At 48.6% G+C, this 25,724-nt stretch overlaps 1 protein-coding gene and 1 long non-coding RNA gene across 8 annotated transcripts in view; one reads left to right on the top strand and one right to left on the bottom strand.

Moving 5' to 3' along the window:
- Window positions 1-8,136, bottom strand: part of WT1 (WT1 transcription factor) — a 50,129-nt gene extending 41,993 nt beyond the window's left edge. For 2 of the 7 annotated variants that reach the window (XM_040495525.1, XM_040495527.1), the window contains exon 1: window positions 297-427. Coding sequence is in view for 5 of the 7 variants with exons in the window: in XM_040495520.1 (XP_040351454.1) it covers window positions 1,342-1,444; window positions 1,920-2,042; window positions 7,576-8,023 (674 nt within the window). In the remaining 2 variants the exon portion in view is untranslated. Of the gene's footprint in view, window positions 1-296; window positions 428-1,341; window positions 1,445-1,919; window positions 2,043-2,263; window positions 3,073-3,811; window positions 3,975-7,575 lie in introns of those variants that run through there. The other 5 variants (XM_040495520.1, XM_040495523.1, XM_040495522.1 and 2 more) reach the window with 5 other exon arrangements.
- Window positions 8,137-9,258: 1,122 nt separating this feature from the next.
- Window positions 9,259-25,724, top strand: part of LOC121043596 (uncharacterized) — a 58,522-nt gene continuing 42,056 nt past the window's right edge. The window contains exon 1 of the long non-coding RNA XR_005796930.1: window positions 9,259-11,423. This is a non-coding gene — a long non-coding RNA (uncharacterized LOC121043596). The remainder of the gene's footprint in view (window positions 11,424-25,724) is intronic.

Below are 25,724 nucleotides of genomic sequence, written 5' to 3'. Positions count from 1 at the left end.
CGAATCCAAGATCCGATTAGGTATGCCGGATTTTCCCATCAAACGGAAAGGTTTCCGAAGTCCGTGGGCTCAAGCATACATAATAGAAGGGGCTCGACCCTGTACTTCCACCGGATAGGGGAATCAGACCAGTTCCAGGCTCAAGTTCATAAGCACACCCGGCCTTTGGGATGCGCCGCCCGCTCGGGAGCGAAGATTCCTTCCCCTCCTCCACCTGTGGGACTAAGAAGTCCCCCAGGCGCGGCCATTCCCCCCACCCAATCTCCCAGGGCAGGCGCTTTTCCTTCCTTCATTACCTCACTACCTCCTTCCCTTGACGTCAGCCCCGGGTCCTCGATCAGAGGGGGCAGGATGGAGATGCATTTGGGGGCAGTCGGTATCAGGATCCCCGTAGCACCGGGGTGGGGGGGGGGGAGGGGGAGGGGCGGAATATGAGGTAATGCGCGCCCAATCCCCCGCCTCGAAGGCCGAGAGCGGCCACTTCCCTCCCCCCGCTCCACCTTCCAGCCCCGCGCGCGCCGGTGTGTGCACCAGTTACTAGGCAACGCTATCGGAGAAGCGGGATGCCGGCCAAGTTCACCCAAAGTTGAAGAATAAATTTGGGGGAGAGAAGGTGGAGGGTGGAGGGAGAGCCGGGAGAACGCACAAGGGACGGGGAAAAAAGCTTGGAAGGAAAAAAAGCTGGTCTTCTGCCTCCCAGGAACGGGAAGGAGGGCGGGCGCGGGCTGGAGCCGTGTCCCCGGAGGACGCTGCTGCGACCCGACCGCAGCCCGGCACACAGTCCGGGTCCGGTCCCTGCCCGGAGCCTGGAGCTGGGAACCACGCCCACCGAGCGCCGCCGCAGCGGGACACTCTGGGGCACAGGGGTAGGGAGAAGGCTGCGGTCAGAGTGTACGCGCCCTCGAATTACCCCCAGAGAAGGCCGGCCCGTGTGGCTAGTGGGCGAGGAGGGGGCTGAGACGGGAGAAGACCGGAGTGCGAGTCGAGTCCATGTTTAATCTTTGGTCGCGAGCGAGTTCAAGTCCTTTAAAAAGGACTTTAAAAAATAAGGAGCCCTTTAAAAAATAACTTCTTGAAGCCCCACTCTTCAGCTCAAACAGTAATCGCCCTCATTTATATTAAAAAAAAAAACAAAAAACAAAACAACCAAGAACACCAGGAGACGAGGAAACCTACTTCTTTCAAATCAGAGCCTGGAGATCTGCTTTAATTTGCTTTAAGTAGCTAAAGGTGTCCTTTGCCTCCAGGACCCTGCTTGCCCGCGGTCGGGGCTGCCCGCGTCGGACGTTCCCGCTCCCGCCGGCTCGCGCGCCCCAGACACCGTGGCGAGCGCCTTCCTACCTGCTGTAGGGCGTCCTCAGCAGAAGGGCCTGGCTGCCAGTGCAGCTGTCGGTGGGGGTGTGGCAGCCATAGACGGGGGGCGGCACAGAGTACTGCTGCTCGCCTGCGGAGAGCCGAGGAGAGCGGGGTGAGCGCGCCCCAAGGGCTCGGGGTGGGAGTGGGGACGCGCGGGGCGAGGCCGAGGGCAGGGGCTGGGACAGAGAGCATCCCCAGCTAGTCTCCTCGGCTAAACTGGGGGCAAGGGGTCTGGATGCCAGCGCGTGCCGAGAGAGGGCGTGCAGATCGTAAGGAGCTAATCAGCTTCTCACTGCACAGTCCTTTATTAGCCACTTCGTAGAACACGTAGACATATTCGTAGGCTTGTTTGAGTGGAGCTGTCCCTAACATACTTGGGGGGGGGGAGCGGGACAAAACTCAATCTTTTCTTTTAAATTGAGTGAGATTGGGCTGATTATTTCTAAAAATCCCTTTAGATGTCCTCTTCTCCCTTTCCCGATTTGCTGTGGTTTGGAAATTATGGGGACGGGAGTGGCATGGAAGAAAGAGAGAAGGACCCCACCTCATTCCCGCCTGCTTACCCAGAGAGCCCTGCTGGCCCATGGGGTCCTCGTGCTTGAAAGAGTGGTTAGGGAACTGCGCCGCGTGGTGCGAGGGCGTGTGACCGTAGCTGGGCGTCCCGTCGAAGGTGACTGTGCTGTATCCTGCGAGCGCGGCGGAGAGAAGCACAGCGTCAGGGGTGAGACTGGGTCGGTGATTCTGAAGCAGAACCAGGGTAGAGAAGCGCCTGGCCCCCGTACTCGAAACCCCAGCATAGGGTGATGCCACCCCACCGGTCTCCAGAACTTTCGGCGGGGAGCCTGGTCCAAGCCCAAATGTGTGACCTCGGAGCGGCTCCCCGCCTTTTCTCAAGAAAAACTCTGACCTCCCCGCCTTTTCCAATTCATTTACGCCCTTGTCTTCTTCCACCTTGCCTTCTGCTTCTGAGTCGAACCTCGGGCAAGTGAAGTATGAAAACCGCCAACCGCTCGCCAGAGAAAGTTCTTCTTCAAAAACAAACACCGCGGCTCTTGCTCCGGGGCAGCGCGGGCGAGCGAAATGAATCTGTTCGGCTGACCCCGAGCTGACTCGGAGCCGTAAATCAGGGGACCGCGCACCAACTTTCATTAATTACTCGGAGCCAGTTAAACGGCATGGGCTTTAAATGGGAAGAGTAATTACCGAGTAATGTTATCTGAAGCTGCGCGACCCTACACCACGACACCCACGGCCCTCAGGAAAGCTGGTGAGGCCCTTCCAGATGGCCCCGCCGGCCTCGGTCCTATGCCCTCCTCCTTACCCCCTCGGACCCAACTCGCACCCAGTGCGTCCCTAACTCTACCACTGTGGGGGCCACGTTCCTTGCGCTCCAGGCGGGGAAGGGCGCTTGTTTTAGAATGTGCCGGACTGTACCTCCGTTTCCCTTCATGGCAGTGCCCAGGCCCCCTGCTAGTTTCCCTGCGGAAAAACTAAGGGCAACTGTGTTCTTCCCCAACTCCCCGAAGGCTGGGTTAAAAAAAAAAAAAAGTCTTGATTAGTGTCTTGATTGAAAAATGTAATCTCTTTCTGTAATTGTTATTAAATTGCTTTAAATCTATTCCTCACCAGCTTTTGGGAAACTGTTGCCATCTCTGGGGAAAAAGCATCCTCCAGCTAAGATAAAGATCAGTCCTGGAACCCTGAACAGACTGACTAGTGGGATTCCCTCCTTCTATACACGCAGTCCCCAAGAGTCTCAGGACTGAGGGTCCAGGACAGGAGGTGAATGAGATCTGCCCTGATGCTCACACAGCCTTCATGCAGGGCCACAGTGCCAGCCCACCCCCACCCAGTCCCTGCACTGGATCTCCAAACTCCATTCAATTTTGGGGGAGTGGGTGGGTGAAAAGGCCCCTCACCCCCTACTCTTGCCCCAGGCGTGACAGAGGCTCTGTGACAAGTGTCTGTGAAGACTTAGAATGGAAAAAGGAAGGAGACCATTACCCCAATCTTTGAAACATAACCCCCAAAGAAAAACAAAAACCCAGCCTCTCCTACCCACACTGGGCAGTGTTACGTGTTGGAGTGGAGTGGGGAAGAGGGTGGGTACAGGTCCCAATTACTGGATTGTACTAGGCAGGCCAAGTCTCGCACACTGCTTGGTGCCACAAGTTGACAACTTAAGAAGCTTTCATAATTTGCATGACCCCAGAGTCCTCAATCTATTGCCTGCTAAGTAGGCAAAGATAACCCCCCGCCCCATTAGCTGTCAGGGCTGGGTGAGAACCTTGGGCCTCCTTTTGGGAGCAAAGGCACAGCCCTGATTGAGGCCTGTCAGCTTACGAACGAAATTTGGCTCTCAGTGCCACATTTTGCAGAAAAAAGGCCGAATTTTGAAAGAAATTTTTTTAACCAGGAGAAACAGAAGCCGCAAAGAAATTGTCCCTAGACAAACCCTTCTCCATTTCTGAACTGATGAGTAGAAGCTGTGGCCCAGGGCACGGTGCTGTTCTTGAAGGCGGGCTCCGCCAACTGTGGGATTGCAGGCTGCAGTTCCCGCACCCGCCGCGTCGGCTCCGCGTCCAGCGAGGTTCCCAAGGCCCCCCACCTTACAGGACACGAAGACCCGGGGACAAAGGCCAGCCTCCACCCCCCTCCCTCAAGACCCCCCCCCCCCGGAGGGGCCGAGGCGAAAGCGTCAGCGGAGGGGAGGGAGGGCTCTTTTAATTAGAAGCTTATCCGACGCGGGACTGATTAGATCGCGCTGTCCTGGGGCCTCGTGCTGGTCTAGGCGCTGAGAGCATGGGGGCGGGGACCTAGGGGGGGGACAGTTGTTGGCGAAAAGAGCAGCGTATTCAAAGGCTCCTTGTACGTGCCCGAGAGGGAGAGGCTCTAATCGGCCAAGGTAGCGCTTTTCCCATGGTTAGTCCGTGCTGGGGAATGGAGTGCAACCTTGACCGCAAGGAGAGGCGAGACACGCTCTGCGCGTCTTTTCCCCGCTCGAGGCATTGGAGGAACCCAGGAACCGCCTGGCCGCCGGGCCTCCTGAGAGCTGACGGGTAGAATGGAGGCTCAGTTAGGAAGGGGGTCAGAAGGCTGGAAATGATGACTCCACAGCTGTGGCAGAATAGGGGAAAATCTGTCCCCCAACGAAATACTCAAGTGACTCAAAGAGAAGTGCCCTTGGCCCTTCTCTAGAGCTGGTCTCTGCACTGACCCTAGGGTGGCTTGGTGATGCCCCCTGCGCATTAAGTCTGAGACTACCCCAGTCCTCACTCCACTACTGACTGCCCTTACAAACCATGAGCCCTCACGCCCAGACCACTATTAATTAGTTCAGTGCCCATCCAACGGAGCAAAGGAAATCCATCTCAACAGAGCGGCCAAGATCCCTGGAAAAGGAGGTAGAAGTAACCTAATATGGTCTGGTTCGAGTCCCAGCTCTGCCACAGAGGGACCTCTTGCACACATAACCTCTTAGATCCTAGATTTTGTCATCCAGAAATAAGCAACTTCTCCATCAGGCTGTGAGATATTTAAAAGATGCACTCTGTCTTAATACTTCCCAGTGCCTTGCACAGAGTAGAGGCTCAACAAATGTTTGCCGAGTTAATGTTTATGATATTAGGAAACCACCTATACTATTTAAGAAATTATAAAAAAAATGGGGAGGTGATGGTATGATCCCTTGGAGGGGGGGGCGGGAGAGGGTGCCAATTGTCCTCTCGTGTGGGCCACGGCAAGGCTGCCTTGCCTAGGAACGGGGATTCAGAGTCGTGACTCCTCTCTGCTGGAGTTTGGCCTGGGTCTGCTGATGGCCATTCCCATACTTTAGGGAAGGAGCTGATGCCCCTGATTCTCCCAACACACACACACACCGCTAGGCCCTGCATTCCTGGGGGGAGCCACAGGAACACTAGAAATCAAGAGGATAAATCTAGAATCTCAGGGTTCCCGAGGCCAGGGCTGAGCAGCTTCTGACATTCCCACCCCACCTCCCAGCTGCCCAGTAAGTCCCAACAGCCAGGCAAGCATGACCCGTTTTACATTTTCAATGCAAGAAAAACCTAAATTCACAGACAGGAACCTCCTTACAGGTTGTGGTACATGTCTGGGGCTGGCTCTCCACTGGGTTTTCCCAGAGTCGAGAAGAGAACTCCACCTGCCAATCCTGGTCCCAACTCCCAAGACTTTTATCTCTTCAGCGGCTGGGCCTACCTACTAGACAGGAATTCAGACGTTTCCCTGAAATGTAGTGCCTGCTGGCTAAGAAGCCCACAGTCTCACCGCCCCCCAACCCTATGCTAACCTGATGGGATCCCAGGCACCAGACCTGCCTATAGAAGGGGTCCAAACAAAGTGAGAGAGCCCTGGTTCCAAAAGTCATCACAGAATCTGGATGAACTCAAATAAATAACAGCATGGTAGTATTTTGAGCCCCAGAAATAGACCAAATGGCTTCTCAGACTCTGCAAAGAGCACACATCCACACACAGACTCACATCACACCCCTGCCTGCCAGTCTTGTGGGTTTCTGGTCCAGTCAATTTTAGGTGGTCTCCTGCCTTCTGAATTTAGAACCCCAAGTCAGAGGAAAGTTGGATTTCTGCTCCAGTGGCACAGAACTTCAGGTGAGGCCCAGCCCCCAAGTTGCCCATTTCAGCTTTCCTCTTACAGATGGGGAAACTGAGACCTGGAGATTTGCAAACTGTAACAACCTGCTAATTAGAGGTGACACGATCAGAGAACACAAGCCTCTGAGTCGACACCGACTTGTTCCAACATCCCTTGGGGCGAATCAAGAACTTCACTTAGAAAGACCTTGAGTGGAGGGGCCCCCGTGAGCCTGCCTGCGGTTGCTCCTCAAAACACAGATCCCAGATTCCCTGAACGAAGAGGGGAAAACGGTTTCGATTTCACCAGGGCTTCTGGTGAGCCAGGTGCTCCAGGCTGGGTTAAGTTAGGAACCGCCTGAAGATAACTCCTTTAGAAGTTGCAGGAATCTTCGGGAAGCATAGAGCCCTTCAGTGCCTTGGAAGCCCTGGCACCTCTTGCAAACTGTCCACGCTCTACTTCTCCCATCCCACGCATTCCAGAAGCATCCCAGTCCCTAAGCTAGCGGGAAATTTTGTTCCAGCAAAACCCCCCCGCCATTGAATTCGCAAGGCGTTTCCTAAAATAGTGAATCAACTCAAATTTATACAGTTTCTCACACAGCACAGAAGTCCAATTAGGATAAATTTGTAAAACAAACTACAGGGGCTCTGCACGATTTGTTCCAGCTAGTTCCTGAGGGGAGTAGGTGTGCGGTCGCCAGAGAGGGATGAGAAAACTATTGGCTGTGTCCCTATGTGTACACCGACTGAAGTGGGCAAGTAAATTGTTCTTGTTCTAACTCCCATGCTTTGCAAAAATCTTTCCTCATCTGAGCCCCGAGTTTAATGACAAGAAGGAGGCAAGGCGCGCTGAAAGGAGGGCCTGTGCTTGGGCCCTACGGTAGGGAGGACCCGGTCCCACACAGCTTGGAATAGGATAAACAGAGTTCTCTTCCAGCCCTGGAGCCCTCATGGACGCCGCCTGAGCTGGACGCCAGTAGACATCCGCTTCTTATACTACTACCATAGGGACACGGTTCCAGGAAAGCCACTGTTTACATGCTAGCGGGTTCCTTGCCTCGTTCTTTGCTCCGTGATACTTATCACACGTCTAATGCGTGCCATCGCCGTATTAGGGGCTGGAGCGGCTCCTGACATTTTGGCTCAGGGTGGGAACACCGGCTGCACACCCGGTGCTGGTCCCTCGATTTAAAAGCTAAAAAGGTCCAGTGCCTCCTAACAGTTTGGTGGTGCCTTGAACCACAAAACACCTTCCTGAGACAGCGCCAGACACCACACCCATTCCCCCTTCCCACTCCCACAGAGACTCTAAGTCCCGGAATCTCCCGGGGTGCAAGGGGCTCCAGATGACCCCCGGGCTGTCGAGAACCAGTCCGGCTCCTGGTTCAGGAGGCCGTCGGGGGCCTATGCCGGCACATACTCCCTCTCCCTCTCCCGGGCCTCCTCTCCCTTAGCCGCTGCTTCCGCTATCCACACAGTCCTTGGGGAGGCAGCCGGGTAAGCGCTGGGGTCACGGAAGGGGTAGGACAGGGGAGTGCCAGCGCGGGACGGTAGCCCCGGCGCCACCACCCCGCGTATAGGGGGCGCTCCCCGGCCTGCTTACCCTGGTTGCGAATAGCCGGCTGGCTCTCGAGGCAGCTGGGCAGGTAGGGCGCATTGGGGAACATCCTGGCCTGGCTGGAGGACGCCTGGCTGGGCGGAGGAGGACCGAAGGGCCCGTAGCGACAAGCTCCAGCTGTGCCGGTGAACTGGCCGGAGAAATGCACGGTGAAGGCGCTCAAGCACTGCTCCTCATGCGGCTCCGCGCCGCCCCAGCTCGGCTCTTGTTTGATGAAGGAGTGAGGCGGCGGCGGCGGCGGCGGGGGTGGCGGCGGCGCCGGCGGCGGCGCGGGTCCGCCCAAGGAACCGTAAGCCGAGGCGCCCGGGGGTGCAAAATCCAGCACTGGCGCCCACTGCGCGGCGCCGCTCACGGGCAGGGCGCAGCCACCCCCGCCACCCAGCGAGGGTACCGCTGGCAGCAGTGCATTCAGGTCCCGCACGTCAGAGCCCATTTGCTGCGGCTCAGCCCCGGACGCCCCGCCGCTCCTTCGGCCTTGCAGATGCTGGGCACTGGACTCGGCCGCTCCTAACTTGCCCCAGATGCCACCCGGGCCCCGGAGCCCCGGCTGTTCGGGCTGCGGAAAGCACCCTGGCCCGGAGCGGAGCGAGTGAGAAGACGCCGGCTCCGGGGCACACGTGGAAGCCGGTTCCTGCGGCAGAAGGAAGTCCAGGATCGCGGCAAGGAGGCAGCGGGGCCCCGGCTCCTGGGCTGCCGTCCCGGCTCTGGGTGGGTGGGTGACTGAATGAGTGGGAGGGAGGGCGGGAAAGGGGGAGCGGACTGGCGGTCGGGTTGCGGAGAGCCCCCGGGTGTGGGCGCTGCCTTGAACTCCTTACCCCAGCTGCCTGGCTGCCCCCAGCTTCCCAAAGCTCAAATAAGAGGGGCCGGCGGCGGGGGAGGAGGAGGAGCCAGGAGCCTCGGCAGTTCCATTCACACCGCAGCCCAGGCCTGGCCGGGCGGCGCGCGCGGATCGGCGGGGGCGCCCTCGCGGCGGGGGTGGGGGCGGGACTGAGGGAGCCTACCTCTAGGAAACACCCTCCTCTCCTACCCGCCACGCGCTCCCAGCTGGCCTGTGGGACACAGCCCTCCCCCCACCTCCCCTTCTCGGCCTTCTCAAGTGTGGGCGCCTCTGGGTATGGTTCACCGGTCTTCCGATCTCCAACCCCAGTCAACCGTGTGGGGGGGGGGGGGGGCGGGATGGGGTTGTTAATGTGAGAGGGCGGGCTCAAGGGAGGGGCAGGTGAGCTCCCAGACGGCGGGAACTTCAGGAAAGCACGGAAAACTTTCCCGGGTTTCAGAGAAGCGAATTCCTTCGTTCTGCGCCCGCAAGCCTGGCTCTTGCTTCGTTTCTAGAGCCGCCGGGCAGGAGTGGTGGCCGTAATCTCAGGTTCACTGGGGTGGGGGTGACACCTTGTGGGTTCCAGAGGCCAGACTCAAGGTGAACGTGGGTGACTTGGGGGGCGGGGTGCATCAGCTGTGATAAACGGCATGTTTCGATCGTTTGGTAGTTGGTTAACTTGGTGACATTTGCGCCCACAGGAGGGCAGTTGCCGCCTGCCTAAAAATGGGTGCCAGCGGCACTTAATCTTCCTTTCCAGTGAACAGCGGCTAGTCTGGGAGGGAAGAATACCCTTAGGGAAACACCCAGAGCCTGCACATATTCTGACTGGAGAATCTCAGAGCCTGTTTTGGAGGGTGAGGGGTGGGAAGGATTCGAAGACAAGCACGCGGGGAGAGGTTGGATCCTAGAGTTAATCCCACCTAGCTCGGCCTCTGCTCACGGTCAAGAGTACCATTCTGGATAAGCAGTAACTGATAAGAAGGCGCAAACCGGCTAGGAGGACCACGAAGGAAAGCACACAATGGCCCACAGTCGGTGGCAGCGTTCGCGTAGTTTGGAGCTCTGAGATCCGGGCATCGCCGCAACAGACTCCTCCCTCCAACTAGTCACTCTTTGGGAGCCCCGCGCCTCAGGGCAGGTGTTTGGGGTTTTGTTTTTTTTTGTTTTTTTTTTTTGTTTTTTTTTTTTTTTGTTTTCCAGAACAGTCAGGATTTAAGGGGATGCAGACCCTAAGCAAGGAGAAGCGCTGGGAACCCGGGTTGGAGTGCGTTTCGGGGCACGTGGAAAAGCCCGGGAGAGGCTGGGGGTAGCGGCGACGGCGCAACCTGGAACCGCCTGGAGCGCGGGCGGGCAGCGGCCGGTTGCCGCCAGGCCTCTTATTCCAGGCTGGCCGCGGATGGGGCCCGCAGCTCCAGCGAAGCGACAACCAAGGTAGCCGCAGAACGGCAAAGAAACAGAACGTTTTAAAAAGCTTTGACTTACTCTCCATTTCTTGCTCTTTGCTTTTAATCTGCACTGAGTAAAACGAAGGAAGTGGGAGTTGCGTTAGCACGCTCGGGGCCCACACGCCAAACAAAATTCCCTCCTCTTGGGGTCGCTAGTCCTAGAGGCACAGGAGACGGTGAGGGCAAAGGTCGGGCACAGGCGCTACCGGGTTGTTCCCCAGGCCACCTACGAGGTACTGCACCCCTCTCTGCGCTACTTTGGTGCTTGACTGTGCTTGTTTCCACTCAGAAGCTTTATATATTTTTAAAGAAATGAAAAGGCTCTGGAGACCATCTCTTCCTCCCCCTACACTCTGTGGATTGTCCACCACGCTCCCACAAGTGCTATCTCTAAACCTGCAGCCAGGCTGAGGGCTAGGCAGAGGGCAAGGACGTTTGGTCCTCTTGGTGCAGAAAGGCCCCGCGAGACGAAACTTCTCAGGCCATTTTGCCCTTAGAATGCCCCAGACCCCTGTCTCATACTTCCCACTTTTATTTCTACTTCGAAGGAATTTTTCTCAACTAGGACTCACTCAGGCGCCACGAGGGAAGGAAAGCCCTTTATGAAAAGTCAGGGATTTTCATTTGCAAACGAAAAGATCCAGGTTGTTTCTCTTTCACCCAACATTGCAAAGTTTTTTGGTGGGTATTTGGGGGGGAGGTGGTTTGAACGGGAGATTTTGTGGTTTTGAATCCCAGATAGGGCAGAAGTGCTTAATTCCCTGCCTTTATGTTTTACAGAAGAAGTTCACCGGTGGGGTGGGGTGGAGAGGAAAGGGTGGGGGGCGAGAAAATTTAGGACTCTTCTCTCCACCGCCATTTGTTGTCTGAGAATCCTAGAGGGAGAGAGGAACCGTAGTGCGATCCCCGCTTCAATCCTGGGGTGCCTCCTCACCCCGATTTAGTAGTCCGAAGGAGTGGGAGGAGTTCCCTGCAACCCGTGGGGTCAAGAAGTAAGTGCTGTGCGTCCGGAGCCGCTCGAAGTCGGAGGGCCTCACCCCAGAGGGCCTCACTCGAATGCCCCCTGCCCATCCCCACGCCCGGAAGCCCTGGAGCGCCTGAGCCACCTCCGGGGAACCAGCCAACTGAGGTCCCACTTCCTCCGTTGGGTAAGGTTCTCTGCGGGAGCTCGGCGGTTAACCGCGCAGCCGCGCCCGCTACGCTGGCCTCGGCACCCTGAGCCTGCCGGAGGGAGAGACAGACAGTCTGGCCACGAGGAAGGTCCACTCTGTAGTCCGCCCCCGCATGTAGGCGCTGTCCTGCACCTCCGGAGCTCGAGGCCCAAGGAAATGAGGGCTGCGTAGACCTGGCCGCGCACTTCTCTCATCCACGTTCCCACTCAACGTCAGCGCTGAGACCTGTGGCACAGAGGAGCTGGTCTGAATCACCGTTTGGCAGAGATGGAAGTTCAACTCCCCGTCTACAGAGAAGTAAACTGAGGCCCAGGCAGCGGAGGAAAGGCAGCTGTGGAGCTCAGTGGTTAAGAGCGAGGAACTGGTGGTCGGAGAACGGAACCTCAGGTCCACCAGGTAACAGCTGTGTAACCCTGGATGAGTTCCATAGCCTCTCTGAGGCTTAGTTTTCTTATTGATCAAAGGGGATAGTGGAATCCTAGCGTCCACCTCATGGGGTCATAAGGATTAGACAGGAGGATAGTGTTGGTTTATGCGTTCAATAAACGTTACAATTTTGTCACTATTCTTGTTTAAGGATGCGTAGCAAGATAGTGGCGAAGCCGAGCTGAAACCCAGGTCGCTCAACGTCTAGCTCGGGGCTTCACCCTCACGACCCCTCTGCCTTCCTAGAGCAAATGGAATGAGCAAAGAAAGGAGGGGGAGAGAGAAGCTGACAATCCATATGGCTTTGGTACGTTGGTAAAACGCATCCTGGCCTGGAAAGTGCTTAATTATTGCAAGATCAAAAAAATCGCTGCTGAGTGGGAGGGGGTACTGAGGACCTCTAAACCCCCCACTTTGACCTCGGCTCTGACCAAGAGCCGGGCCCGGCGGAGCAGCCGCGGCCCCAGGGGGCAGCGCATACTCCCAGGCTGCGCTCCGGGCGTCACCCCGCGGCCGCCGACAACTGAATAAACACACCGAAGCACTGCGATCTGTCAAGGGTTGGGGCCGCAGACGCCGAAGAGGAGTGGCTCGACCGCCAGCCGCCCCGAGGAACTGGCGCTGGGTTAGCACCTCGCGCAGGAGCTAGAGCCGGGAGCTCCGAGCGCAGGACGGGCAGCCTACCGGCTGCTCCTCTCCACCCTGAAGACTCCCAACTCTTAGGTATCTGCTTACCCCCGGCCTCCCGGCAGGCGCTTAAGCCCGTTTCCAGCCCGGTGCTGGCGGTAGAAACCCCAGCTTCATTTCTTTAAATTAAAAAAAAAAAAAGTCAAGGAGGGACTTTTGTCGGAGTCCACCTTCCCCTTGCCCTCCACCCTGGTTTCCTCTGCTCCTTTGAAAAAATAACCCGATGTTTTTGAACAACCACTCGTCTACAGTTCAGACTCCGTTCTCTGACCCAGTTTGGGGTTCAGGACCGGCGAGAACCACGACCTGGGCCTTGCAAAAATATCCCCTCTCCCCCAGCGTGCAGTTCTTGGAATCGCCAGTTACCCGTCTGTTCTGATGCCACCGCGAGATGATGGTCCCCAAGCTCCCAGAGTCCCCATTGGAAGGATTCCGCAGCGCTGCCTCTATTATTATACCGTAAATCTTTTTAAATTCTGGAACTAATTATATAGAGGATATGTCTCAATTTGTTCTGCATTAATGCCACAGTGGGGATGGAGGCCGGGCCGTGGCCAGAGCAGATACGTAGGCCCATGAAATTGATGAACTGAGAGTTGCTCCAGTCCTCAGCGCACCATCTGGAATTCTAGTCTGAGGTTACAATTAGAACTCCTGACCCCAGATTCAACTTTGCAAACAACAGGGGAAAAAAGGGGGAAAAGAAAAAAAAAAAAAACCAACTTATTCTGCACCTGTAAAAAAAAAAAAAAAAATCTCCACACAATCTTAAAATCTTCCCAGCTTAGAAGATTCTTTCCAAGTATTCTTTTGTGTTTTTTTTAACCTATAAAAGATAATGGAATATATTTTATAGACTGGATTTTATCTTATCCTTTTCCCTCTCCCGGCTGCACTCAGTTTAATAGTTGTCAGGGCTTTTTTTCCCCCGTGTTTTTCCTAAGTGTTGGATTTAATTATATGGGACCAAAATATATACCTCAGTAAATTAGCTTGCTAAATATTCTGTCATTTTGTGATTCTGCCTTTGAGAAGCAGCTTAATTACAGAAATCTATCTGGATCTAGGAACTTGACTTGCTCCAGCTAAACTGTAATCAGAGATTTTATTTGCGTTTAATTTTATTTGTGTTCTAAATCGGTTAGGCCAATTTCTTCCTTCTTTCTTTAGTAACATGCTGCTTTATTTTCCTCTCGCTTTGACCCTCTGAAGAAAATGAAGGACCAGGCAGTACTGGGGAATCTGTTAAATTTATTAGCATAAATGCTTAGACAAAATGAGATATAAATCATTCAGATGTATTAAGCCATAAAGTATCCCAATGAAGTCAGTGCCTCACAAGGGTCCTGGTGTATAAATGTTCATATAAAACAAAGTATCAGTATTATCTTTCTAACTGAATATATGCCGTAAAAATATCCAAATGTTGAGTAAGGAATATGGGGGCAATGGCAGGGCAGGAAGGGTATGTTCTTCAGAGCAGCCTGGTAGCGCTGTGGTGGCTCGAAAAGTGAGGCAGAAAGGAAGAAATCTCCACAGTCTGCATTAGTAATGCTCAGTCGACAGTTTTTGAAAAAAGGTATGCAGGATAGATTTGAAGAGAAGACAAGAAATAAGGAAAGAAGAGATGAACAGAGAGCAAAACATTGCTATCTGTAGAATGCTTCCCCACCCCACCCCCAAAGGTCAATTTAGCTTTAAAAAAAATCTACTCAGAAAAGGCACTGACTCTTCATACAGATAACGGATGAGCCATTAGTGAAGAGCCACCTGGGCCTTCGTCTGTGAACCCGGATATGTAGCTGGTCGGCAGGAGAAGGATGTGTATTCACTAGAGGTGGACTGGGAGAAGAGGGGTGGAGGGGTGAGGAAGGGGAGTTGTCAGAATTCCTAGCAGAGGTTTACCAAGACAAAAAAAATCTGACAATGTTTAAGGAGCAATGGCTTGCAAAGCTCATAATCACAGCTCTCTGTAAATTTTGGCAAACCAAGGCTTTCTTTGCCTTTTAGAAATGATTGTTCCAAAGCTTTCTCTCTCTCTCTCTCTCTCTCTCTCTCTCTCTCAATCTCTCTCTCTCTCTCTCCCTAATCAAGGAGTTTACCAGAGAAAGGGAATAGTCCCCCTTTTTTCAGCAGGGACATCTCAGCTTTTGCGTGCTATCAGTTCATTCACTATGGGGCAAACTATTTACTGGCACTTCCGTTGTGCCAAGCATTGTGGCAGGGACCGGAAAGACAGGAGTAAGAGGACAGGCTCTACTCTGCTCACACAGAGGTTACATTCCGGTAGGGATGACAGAAAAATTACACGCAAACAAGGCAGATGCTTTCAGATAGGGATAACTGCTACGAAGGAACAAGGAGATTTTCTAGACTAGAGGACTAAAAGTAAGACAGGGATGGGAACAAATATACTCCCGCTTCTTCCCATCTTTTACCTGCACTGCCCTATCTTAATGTGTTTGTTAGTATCCTACCTTACTGTCGAGGGGCAAGAAGGGCTTGAAGGATTTGGAATGTTTGCTCTGGACAGATATCTGCCTATCAGAGGGCTGGACTTATGGAATCAGGAGGGTGGCAGTTTCTATAGGGCTGGATTAAAATCACCACCACCAGCTGAGTGTGAAAGTTACCTGTGCAACACTCCATTTTCTCCTCTTCAAGATAAAAACAACAGCACCTATTCAAGTTGAGAGAACTGGATGAGGAAAGGCATGTAAATTTCCTAGTTCATGGAGAGCACTCTATAAATGGTGACTGTTACTTGTATTCATATAGACTCTGTTTTCCTTTGCTGCTAATTAGTTGATAAGTTCTACACTTAGTATCAATATTGGTGTGGGTTAAGAAAATCTGCACTGTTGTTGGATCAGGGAGAAGGGCAGGAAGAGAAGCCCTTTGCCAACAAGTCTGACCTTAAGCAAAGTGGTTGCCACCTTAAAGTGAATCGAAATCATTCTGTCCTACAGCCAGGCCTGAAAAGGAAATATATGGCTTCTGCTTCAAAATCAAGCTTAGGTTCTTTCCTTTCGGTACAGAAGGCTATATAGGTCAGCATCAGCTTGAAAAGTTTAGGATTGTACTGTTCCTTACAGCCACATTTCAGATATGCAGTGTGGTCCAGAATAAAGAATCCTGGGCTAGGTATAAAATTACCTTGGCTTGGGGTGCCTGGGTGGCTCCATTGGTTGAACATCTGACTCTTGATTTCCTCTCAGGTCATGATCCCAGGGTCGTGGGATTGAGCCCTGTGTAGGGCTCCATGCTGAGTGTGGAACCTGCTTAGGATTCTCTCTTTCTTTCCTTCTGCCTCTCTCTCAAATTAAAAACAAACAAACAAACACCTGGGCTCAAATCCTGTTTCTGCCAATAACCCAATGGCCATGGCCTTGGGGAAATAGCTTAAGCTCTTGATTTTTTCAATATCCTTATCTGTAAAATGAGGATGATCTTAAGAATGAAATAAAGCAAACAGAGTGATTTAAAAACTGCAAAATGCTAAGCAACACACACAGAGAAACATCAAGACCACTTGTAACATGGGAACTAACCAGGGCAAGAAATGCTACAGGGCGCTGGAGAGTATATCACTTTCTCTCCTGTTTCTCTGTTTGTAAAGTGGTCATAGTACCTTTCTCACAGGACTGTTGCAAGAATTAAATGAGACATATGTAACTACCTGGCATAGAGTGCTTGCTACCTAAATGCTGCTGTTACTATTATTGTTATCTTTCTCTGGCCACTCTCCTTGCTCCCAGAGCTGAGCTTTACATTTTCACACTGATAGTTTTTTCTACTGTGGCAGTATGAAATAGTATAAAGAGCAGGGCTTAGAGATCAGATGGCTCTGATCGTCTCTTTATTCTTTGTTGTCCCTGAGGCTTAGGGTTCATAACTGTAAAAATGGAGCTAATGATACATTCATTTCACAGAGCTGTTTTGAGAACAGATTAACACAATGCTTGTCAAGTGCCTGCATGGTGCTTGGCATGTAGTCAGAAATCAATAAATGGTAGTTCTTAAATTTTCAGTTTGTTTAATCAGAGAATATTAATTTACTTCAAAAAACAGATCAGCCACCAAGAACTTGAATTACAGCATGATTCTGAGCACACACAGAAAAAAAGTCCCATCTTCTTTTAAATTCACCTGTACCACATTGAAATCTCACTCCACATAGGAAAGACTTTGCAGTCAAGGCCTTGGCAATGACTTTCCTTTTTGACTATGAGTCCTTTAGGTAATAAGTTAGAATCCCATTTATTTTCTCTGAGTTTCTTTGCAGAATGTCCAGCATATATCAAGAACTTTAGTGATCTCATGTTTTTCAAAATAAGCAGAAAACTGTTTCCAGCCAATGAAGAGAAAAAAAAAATGGTTTGACTCTCTTCCTGGAGTTGCCACATAGCTTTTATTAATAGCTCTGTAAACAGGCTTGAACATAGTATCAGCTGGCCGCTTAAGATATTACAAAAGTTTATGAGAAGTTGCTTAGGAAAAACAAGATAGAGTCATTAGAAATCTGATACTGGTCAATAGTGCCTTTATTCCAAGTCTCCATAAATCACACACAAATGAAACTTCTATTGTGATCACTGTTCCAGATCTAAAGGATCTCCCTCTCCCTTTTAGTAGAAATTAAATACATTTAAGAAAGCCCAAGATTTTTTTCTCTCCCGATACAGTGGCTAATTACAAAATTTCCTAAGAGGTAATAAATATTAAACTCTAATCAACAGTTGTGACACACAATGAATGATAAACACATAACTTTGATTCTCTATTTAGGGCATATGTTTATCTTTAATTATCCCCAACCTGAGAATGGAATAACTGTTGTTCTCTGTTATGTTTATTATTTATTTCTAGAGTGACACCACATTTTTATCTTACCCCAAACAGTCTCAGGTTAAGCTGTTGTCCAGCTTAATCATTAATTGCTCTCTTTTTACTTCCCAAAGTGTCCTGGTTGGTAAGGACTCCACTTGCTTAAAATTTTATTTTATAAAAAAGACAGATTCAAGAAAGCAATCAGAACAAAAGTGAAAGACAAGAGTTAATTGTGGCTAGTGAGGAGAACAAAAAGTTGGATTAATATTAGAAATCAAAGGATGAAGATAATTACTGTAATTGAGCATAAAACTTAGTTCTGAGCTTCCCAACAGCCAAGTCAAAAAAGGAAAATAAAACTAGTGACCCATCTCCCATTATGAAATAGTAAGAAGAAACCCAGTTTTTTCAGAAAAGATAAAATTTTCTAGTACTAAACTCTGACAGAAACTTAGCTTACTGGCCTTTCTCTAAGGGTCATCAGATAATGGTTAGTGACTTCAACAATAACGTTTCAAAAGATGCAGAGACGTTCTCTGGTGGCTTCTCATTTCAATCCAATGGTGCAGTAACAAAATTATAGTTCTTTAAAAATCAAACAAACAAAAAACCCCAAGCTTTTTCTAAAAAGAAAGAGTCAGTAATGTAATTCCTTTTTATAGTTTTCTGAGTCTGGCCTGATTCAAACTAACCTAATGCATTAATTTTCAGAAACTGCCAACTGATAATTAAAGAAAAAAAAAAAAACACCTTTTGTTCATTAATCATCAAATAAATTTCAATGTGAACCAAAACACTGTTAGGAACCTGACCCTTGTTCTCTTTGTGATCTGATTTGGGGAGAGCCCTAGGGCAGTAGTAGCTCTTAACTGGGGTGATTTTCTACCTCCCCCTGCGCAGGGCATCTGGCAAAGTCTGGAGACACTGTGATTGTCTCGACTTGGTGGAGGTAGGAAGGCGGATGTTACTGGCATCTAGAGGCCAGGGGTGCTGCTAACCACTCTAAACAGTCCCCCCCACCACAAAGAATTATCGTGCCTAAAATGTCAGCAGTGCTGAGGTTGAGGAAGCCTGCTTGAGAAGAGACCATCATTTCTAGCTGGGGTAAAAAGAAGCTTCATGGAGGAGGGGCCCTTGAGCTAGGTTCTCCCACCCCATTCCAGTGGAGCTGGAGGGTGCCTCTCCCCAGCCTCAATAAATGATGGGAACAAAAACAGGCAGGTGAGAAAAGGCAAGGCATGTTGTAGGGATGCCTTCCACAAAGGCAACTGTGGGTTAACTAATTTAGCCAGAAAAGAGGGAGAATCTATGTGAAGCAATAAGAGAGAAAGCCAGAGAGTACACGTGAATTTAGGGCAAAGAGTTTCTGTTCTGATGTTTTGCTCCAAGATCCCTAAACATTGCTAGTGTTATTGTGTTTTTTTTTTAAACCACACAAATCAAAAGCAGCATAAACTTTTATGTTCACAAAGATCATCTTTGGAATACGTACTTGTGCTGTATATATATGGATAAGTACATGTTTTTTTCTACTCCCCTACATCATTTTTCACCACTTACATAGTAGGGATTCCTTCGAACTCGTTTTATATCACATTAAATTAAAAAAAAATTAGTGCCTACTTAAAAATACAACCTACCAAGGCACAGAAAATTCTGAACCACTGCTGTAATTAATAGAACATTGTAGGAATCACCATTAAGAAATATTATTCTGACCTAGTTCTCCATGTCACGCTGCAGACTGCCCTTTCCTTGAATCATGGAATGCTTTGTGAGAAAGGACGGCAAAGCTGGGTCCCTCGGTATTAGCCATCTCACCGCTCAAAGTTCAGCCAGAAGTGGGACAAAACCCTCTTCACCATGTTGACATGTTTACTTCTGGGGGCGGAAAATATTACTGTTGCCCAATTCGGTTTTCCATTCCATTCACTTGCCTGGGAACATATGTTTTATTCTTTCCTTTGATGATTTACAAATAAATTAGCATGATCCACTAAGGTCTGCCAACATATATGCATTACTGGAGAAATCTGAGATGTTGAAAAATGACTGTAATTTATTGTATCCCGATACTTTCTTCTTATAGACCAAATAAATAGCATCAGTTAGTTCATATACCTGACATATTTATTGCAGTAGTCCCGCGAGCACTTCCCATAGTCGTGTGTTCTCACACATTGTTTTCACGAATTGTGTTTTGAAAGAAGTCTAGGGAAATTCAGGCCAGAGAAACAAGATGTTATCTTTTGGAAAGGATGAGCCCACTCTTGGAAGAGGATAATCCATTCAGAGCTTTCAAAAGCCGATGTCCTCCAGTGGGTGTGATAAATCCACAGGATCTGAATCCAGGATTTTGCACTAGGACCTTGAAATCAGCAGGAACAATTTAGTTGTGCTCCAGATAAACACAGTGTGTTGTTGTTGTTGTTGTTGTTATTATTATTATTAGATAAACACGAACATCTGTTAGGCCAATTTTGCCCTATTTTCTTAAGGCAGTTGCATTCACTGAACACAGTTCTAGTTATGTCTGTCTTAACTGGATCTGAGATGAGTGCAAAATGCCAAAGCTGCTCCTTGATCATCTATCTCTGTGTTTGAAATACAGATATAAAAAATAGAAAAATTCACCTGTCATCTCAGATGGGTCACGTGCTTAGAGACCCCACGGAGACTAGAGTTCCCTCCTGAATTCCATCAATAGAACCATTTTCAAAAGACAAGTATATTTGAGATAGCTGGGCTTCTTCACTTTTAAATAAATGTTGGACATGCTTTAAGTAATTTGGGGGAGGTGGAGCAGCAAGAGGATTCTAAATAGTTTCTAAGAAATTCTCGATCATCTCCTTTTCCTAATCCAATGTGCTACCTTCCCAGGTAACATTCACTTCACACAGGATATGTAAGGTAATTTTTCTCTGGGTTGAAACAGCAGGGGTGTCTGGCTGAGTGTCTGACTTCGGCCTCAGGTCATGATCTCATGGTTTGTGGGTTCGAGCCCCGTGTCAGGCTGTGTGCTGACAGCTTGGAGCCTGGAGCCTGCTTCACATTCTGTGTGTCCCTCTCTCTCTGCCCCTCTCCCACTTGTGCTCTGTCTCTATCTCAAAAATAAAATGATTTTTTAATTAAAAAAAAAAAGAAACAGCAGTTTGCAGCAGGTTACAACTGCAAGGCACTTTAAAGAGCATCTAGCCCTCATTTTTCAGATAAAACATTATATGACTTGCCCCAGATTGCCCTGCTAGTTAGTGGCAGAGCTCTCCCTAAGGTCAGGCCCATGGGAGGCAAGATCCATCCTTCTGTCACAGCATTCATTGTTCACACTTAACGGAGTACGTATCGCAGTCCCAATAATCAAACAGGAGGCACCCAGTCCTTGCTCTCAACTTGCTCTGTCTGGCTGTGCTGTAGGACTTGGTCACTATTGAAACAGGGTGTGGAAGCTCCACTGTAAGAAATATCCTTGTTAAAACCCTCCCTCGTACCAGGTCCAAGAATTCTCTTCAGTTCTCCCCTGTGGTAATCAGGGAGACTAAAGGCCACTTCATTAAGTTTTAGAGAGAGGGCCTATGGTGGGCCTGTAAATAATTACCTAATCACAATATTGTTAAAATTAAGAAAGCATCATTATAACTTATGGAGGACCTGACATCCAGGGATATCTCACACAATGACAACCATCTTTTTTGTTTGAATTAGTAAATGATGCCTTGCAGACGTTTAGCAACAAGGATGCCCCAAGGGGGAGCTCTTCTGGTTTGGAACTGAATTGAAGCGAGTGGCTCATCAAACCCAAAGCACCACAAGCCTTTCCAAACTGCATTTAGTAGCATAATCAAAGGAAGATAACCAGAAAGCCACAAAGAAACCGTTAATCCTCTCTACCCTGTATTTTTTGTTGCCTGTTTAAGGCTGATGAAATCCTGACAGCATGGGGGAGGGGGGGAGTGTTACACAACGTGCAAGCATCACAGACATTTATCAAAGATCAAGTTCCAAAATGTAAAACAAAATAAAACAAAGATTTTCTCCTAATTTGACTCCCAAATGACTCAAAAAGCATTTCAAACGTGTCCAGTAAGGCATTAAAAATAATTATCCCATAGAGTAATTTCTCCCTTGGTTGTTTTAATATATTTTTGTCTACAAACAAGTGAAGTTTTCTAAACTGCTCCCTTGGCTTACTTTGAAAGGTCTCTAGAACAAAAGTACTTTGGGTGACCCCAGGATACCTGGCAACAGTAACCCAGGATGTGGATGAGGCTGAGAAAGATAAAAACAGACGATGCACTTTTTGATGTCAGACCTAAAATATTGTATACTTAAAACAGAATAAAATGTTGGAAGCCTAGAAACAAAGAATAATCCCATCAGGAAAATTAGTGAGCTTATTTAAGAGAATGTTAAGTAAAATTTCTCAAAGTGTACTATAAAATCACTCTTATTCTACCCAGATGGCCCTGTGGGGTGACTTCTTTATGTAATTAGAATTGGCTTTCCTCCCCTTTTCCTCCTTCTTGCCTCCTCCTTCTCCTTCTCTTCTTTTCGTAATAATAGTTATTATTATTATTGGCCATCATTTACTGAGTGGCTGGTCTCTCTCATACATTCTCTCTACTTCTCATAACAACCATTTTAATTAACGGTTATGATCCCCGTTTCTGAGATGAGGAAATAGATGCTGAGAGGTTGGAACTGCCTGCTATTAACCACTGAGGATGTAACGCAGCCAGAACAACATCAATGCTCTGTGTGGTGTAGCATCCGGATTCTGGAAGGAAGTGAAGTAGATAAACTTCGGGGATCCACTTCTGCAGAAGCCCTTGGCCTAGCTTATTCTCAGATTCATACTTAGGGTCCAGCCCAATTGTGACAAGATCCACAGACCCAATTAATATTAAATTGCTTTTGTCACAGAAACTGTTTCCAACCACACGGTGTCAACTAAAGTCTACCCACCCGCTTCCTGTTTGTATCAAATTCTGGCATGCCCTACTTCATACAATGGCTGTGTCCCTGAAATTAATTTTTTTGTTGTTGTTGTTAAATAGTGAATAACAGTATCACTGCACTGTGGGGGAGTTATAGAAAGAACTTACTATTTCAAGGAATCCCAAGGCAATGTTTTTCCCTTTCTAAATGATTCCCCCCTCTCTCTTTCTCTGCCCCTCTTCAGACCTGAATTTTCATGTGCAGGATTGAATCGAGAGGAGCAATGGCATGTATGAGTACACCAATATTGTGTTTAGATAAAGCAGGAGGAAACTCTATTGAAGGGTCCACTTAGGCTCCCAACAAGGTGGCTCACAAAAGATCTCAGCGCTAGCCCTTTTCTGATGGTCACAGGAAGAGGAAAATGCACCTTTGTAAACCCAGAGCTCACATGTACTATAGATGTTCACCTGTGCATGCACACACACGCACACACAACCGTTCCTGACATTTACTGAGCTGAGCCTTCTCAATTTTTCTTCTTACAAGGGCAGCTTCTGTTTACATGTGTCTCCCCTCCTCACTCCCACTTGCACAAACAATCCTGAAGTTGTGAGCTAAAGGGATATTACCAATTTAAAAAGGAAAATGGCTTCATAGGGGCAAATTGGCACCTTCCGGTTATATGAAAAGACAAGACTCCATTACAGTTGACTTTCTGGAACTTCTCATACAGTTGGTAGGAGAGACGGGTTAAATATCCCAGGGAGGGAGTCCCAGACTCAAAAGTTGAGACAGCTCTGGCTGGCGGAGTGCCTTAGGAAGACAGCTGTGGGTCCTCAGTCAGGTATTTGGGACCACCACTCTTCTCAGAAATGCATCTTGGTTCCAGTTTCCCCTTTATCTCTGGCAGTGAGTACTGTGATAATGAACTGAAGACTGTGGGTAGAACGTGGAGCCAGCTGCTGAAGGATGCCCCACCCTGCTGGGGTCCAACCCAGAAAGCAAGAGCGGCTCTCTTAGCGTAAGCCATGCTTCAAAGGCTGGGCATGAAACTTCTTGGTTCAGTTTTTTGTTGTTATTGTTTTGTTTTGCTTTGTTTTGTTTTGTTTTGTTTTGTTTGCAACCTTTCAGGATTCACAAATGAAGCTTTAAAGCCTATAAGGGTGGCATTCCCGCCATTTTGGTCATTTGGCTTCTTTGAAGAGTGGACAGGTCTGGGCAGGCTAGCAGTGGCACAAGGATAGGAATGACAATAAATAATAATGGCTACCTTTTACTGGGTGTTTGTTGAATGACTGGCACTATGCTACCTATTTTCTTAGATTATTTCATTTTGTCCCTACCGAAACTCTGAGGAAAAGTCATATAAACATCCCCATTGTATATATGAGGCATAGAAAGCTTGTCATTTGTCCAAAGTCCCACAGATAGAAAATGGCAGACTCCCTCCAAACTCTGCCAGTGTTTCCCATTAGCCAAATCCTACTGGAAGTGGAAGGCAAGAAAGCCCATCATGGCAATCTATACAGGTCAGCCTCTAGTGGCCCAGAGCAAGGTGAAGAAAGGTGGACATGGACTCAGAGGGGGCTTGTAGGCCTGAGAATGACCTTATCCCAACCTTCACTTGATTCCTATTTGGCCGACTATATAATGATAGATTAGAAATAATTCTCTCTTGGAATTTTGAAGACATTGCTCTTTGCCTTTCAGCTTCTAGCATTGCTTTTGGGAAATCCAAAGCCATTCTGGTTTCTGAGCCCATATATAAATTAGCTTTTTCTTCCTGAAAGTTTCTAGGATCTTCAGGAGTCCCCTAAAATGCCCAATTCAACTCCCAATCGATCTATTAAATAAATTATCCCAACAGCTATTTTGAAAAACAATTTACAGAGACAGGAAAAGGAATTACTTATCCATTTTTGGAGAAATCACTTTTCCCTTAAGCAACATATAGAGGCCAGTCTAATAGAGGTATTGAATTTTGAATTTTGTTTAAAATACATCTTCCAGGGAAAATCATGTCAGAGATGGGGAGGAAAAAAATCACGATAGTGGGAGTATCCAAAATTATAGTATTTCTACTCAACATCTAAAAATGTCTGTTATCCTGTCCTCACATGAAATCGCTGTTGAGTAAGATCAACCTAGGTTACCACTAAACAGCGTGTGTCTTTTCAATAGCCTGGGGCCGCAGACTCTTCAAAAAGCAGATTTATAAAACATTAATCTTAGAAAAATGGTAAGATTTGGTGCACGGTGCGCCTGGGTGGCTCAGTCAGTTGAGTGTCCAACTTCAGCTTAGGTCATGATCTCACAGTTCGTGAATTCGAGCCCCTCATCGGGCTCACTGCTGTCAGCACCGACCCCACTTTGGATCCTTTGTCCCCCTTTCCCTCCACCCCTCGCCCCCCAAAAAATAAATTTGAAAGAAAAAGACAAATGATAAGCTTTATTTTTAAAAAGCTTATTATTTTACATGAGATCTCATAACTGGGAGATTACCCTGTTGTAGAAACCAGAATCCAATAAGTTACCCCAGCACAGAACAATGTGGGTGACAGAAATTCTTTTGTAGGTTGTCGTCTCCCAATGGAGCCAAAGTTGCTTGGCCCGAGATTATTTCCATGGTCTATTGGACACCAAAGATGCGGCTGGCTCTTGGCCACGAGCTAGGCTGCCCAGTCAATAAGACCTGCTTTCAACTACCCCAAGGCTGCACTGACTTCTGATTTTTTTTTTTTAACAATAGTAATGAAACTGCCACAGGGAAGAGAGAGAACAATGGTGTTTTGACAAATGGAACAAAGATCTAGCTTGACTGACAATCCAGGTCAGAAAGAAAAAGAAGGCACAGGAAGACTGGTGTGGGTCCTTCCTTCTTGCCAAGAAGCAAGCATTCTGTGGGAGGTTTCCACCGACATGACGAACTGGCTCAGCAGTGGCCATTTGGGTTGAGCAATTGTGTTGGATGTTTTCTGGCAAAAGCGTGCTTATTCTAGGACTTCAAATATAATTAGAGTAAAAACTGCGCAATCAACACGTACAGCCAGAGTATCTTTGAAACCTAAGGAAGGAAGAACCAGTGAGAACTTGTGAGATTCCCTGAAAAATGTTATTGTCCTGTTTCTTCGGAGATCTGCTAGAAAAGGTCAGATGGAGTTCTGGCCTGTGGATGGGGCTTGGCTAAGAAACCTCTAGCTGCCCTTTCGAGACTTGTAATACTCTAAAAATGGAAATTAGGAAGCATTCATTCATGACCTTGAAAAAAATGTTTATAAAAGTATATTATAATGTATCAGTGAAACGAGCTGGGAAAAGGGTTTATGTGAAAGTTCATGTGAGAAATGCAGCTATTAGCACGCATGCCATTCCCCACCTTGACCCCAGCAGGAATGTGTAAATTGTAACATATGGAATGTAAGCGTCTGTTGAGATGTTTCATAAATCTGCCTGTCAATGAGCATCACGAGGCCCTGCGTGAGAACGGGCCCCAGAAAGGGAGAGACAGTGAATGTCACATCTAACTCTAGGCTGCTAATCAGCCCAGAATCTGACAATCAAAAATGTGCAGACAATGGTCTTTAATAATATCGGTTACTTTCTGACAAGGTGAGCTTTTTTTTATGGGACCCGGCCTAGGAATAGGAAATACATTCATCCATTCACTCAAGAAATGTTTATCAAGAGCCTGTAACATGGCAGGCAGTGTGCTGGGCACCACAAGTACAGTGGGAACCAGAGAGAGAGACACTGCCTTGCTGCCTTACAACCTGAGGTGTGTAGAAAAACAGATGTTAAACAATTAATAACAAAAAT

Source organism: Herpailurus yagouaroundi, unplaced genomic scaffold (genome assembly GCF_014898765.1).
Source record: "Herpailurus yagouaroundi ecotype Mexico unplaced genomic scaffold, PumYag 187, whole genome shotgun sequence".
NCBI lineage: Eukaryota > Metazoa > Chordata > Mammalia > Carnivora > Felidae > Herpailurus > Herpailurus yagouaroundi.
This window is presented reverse-complemented; position numbering and strand designations above follow the sequence as displayed.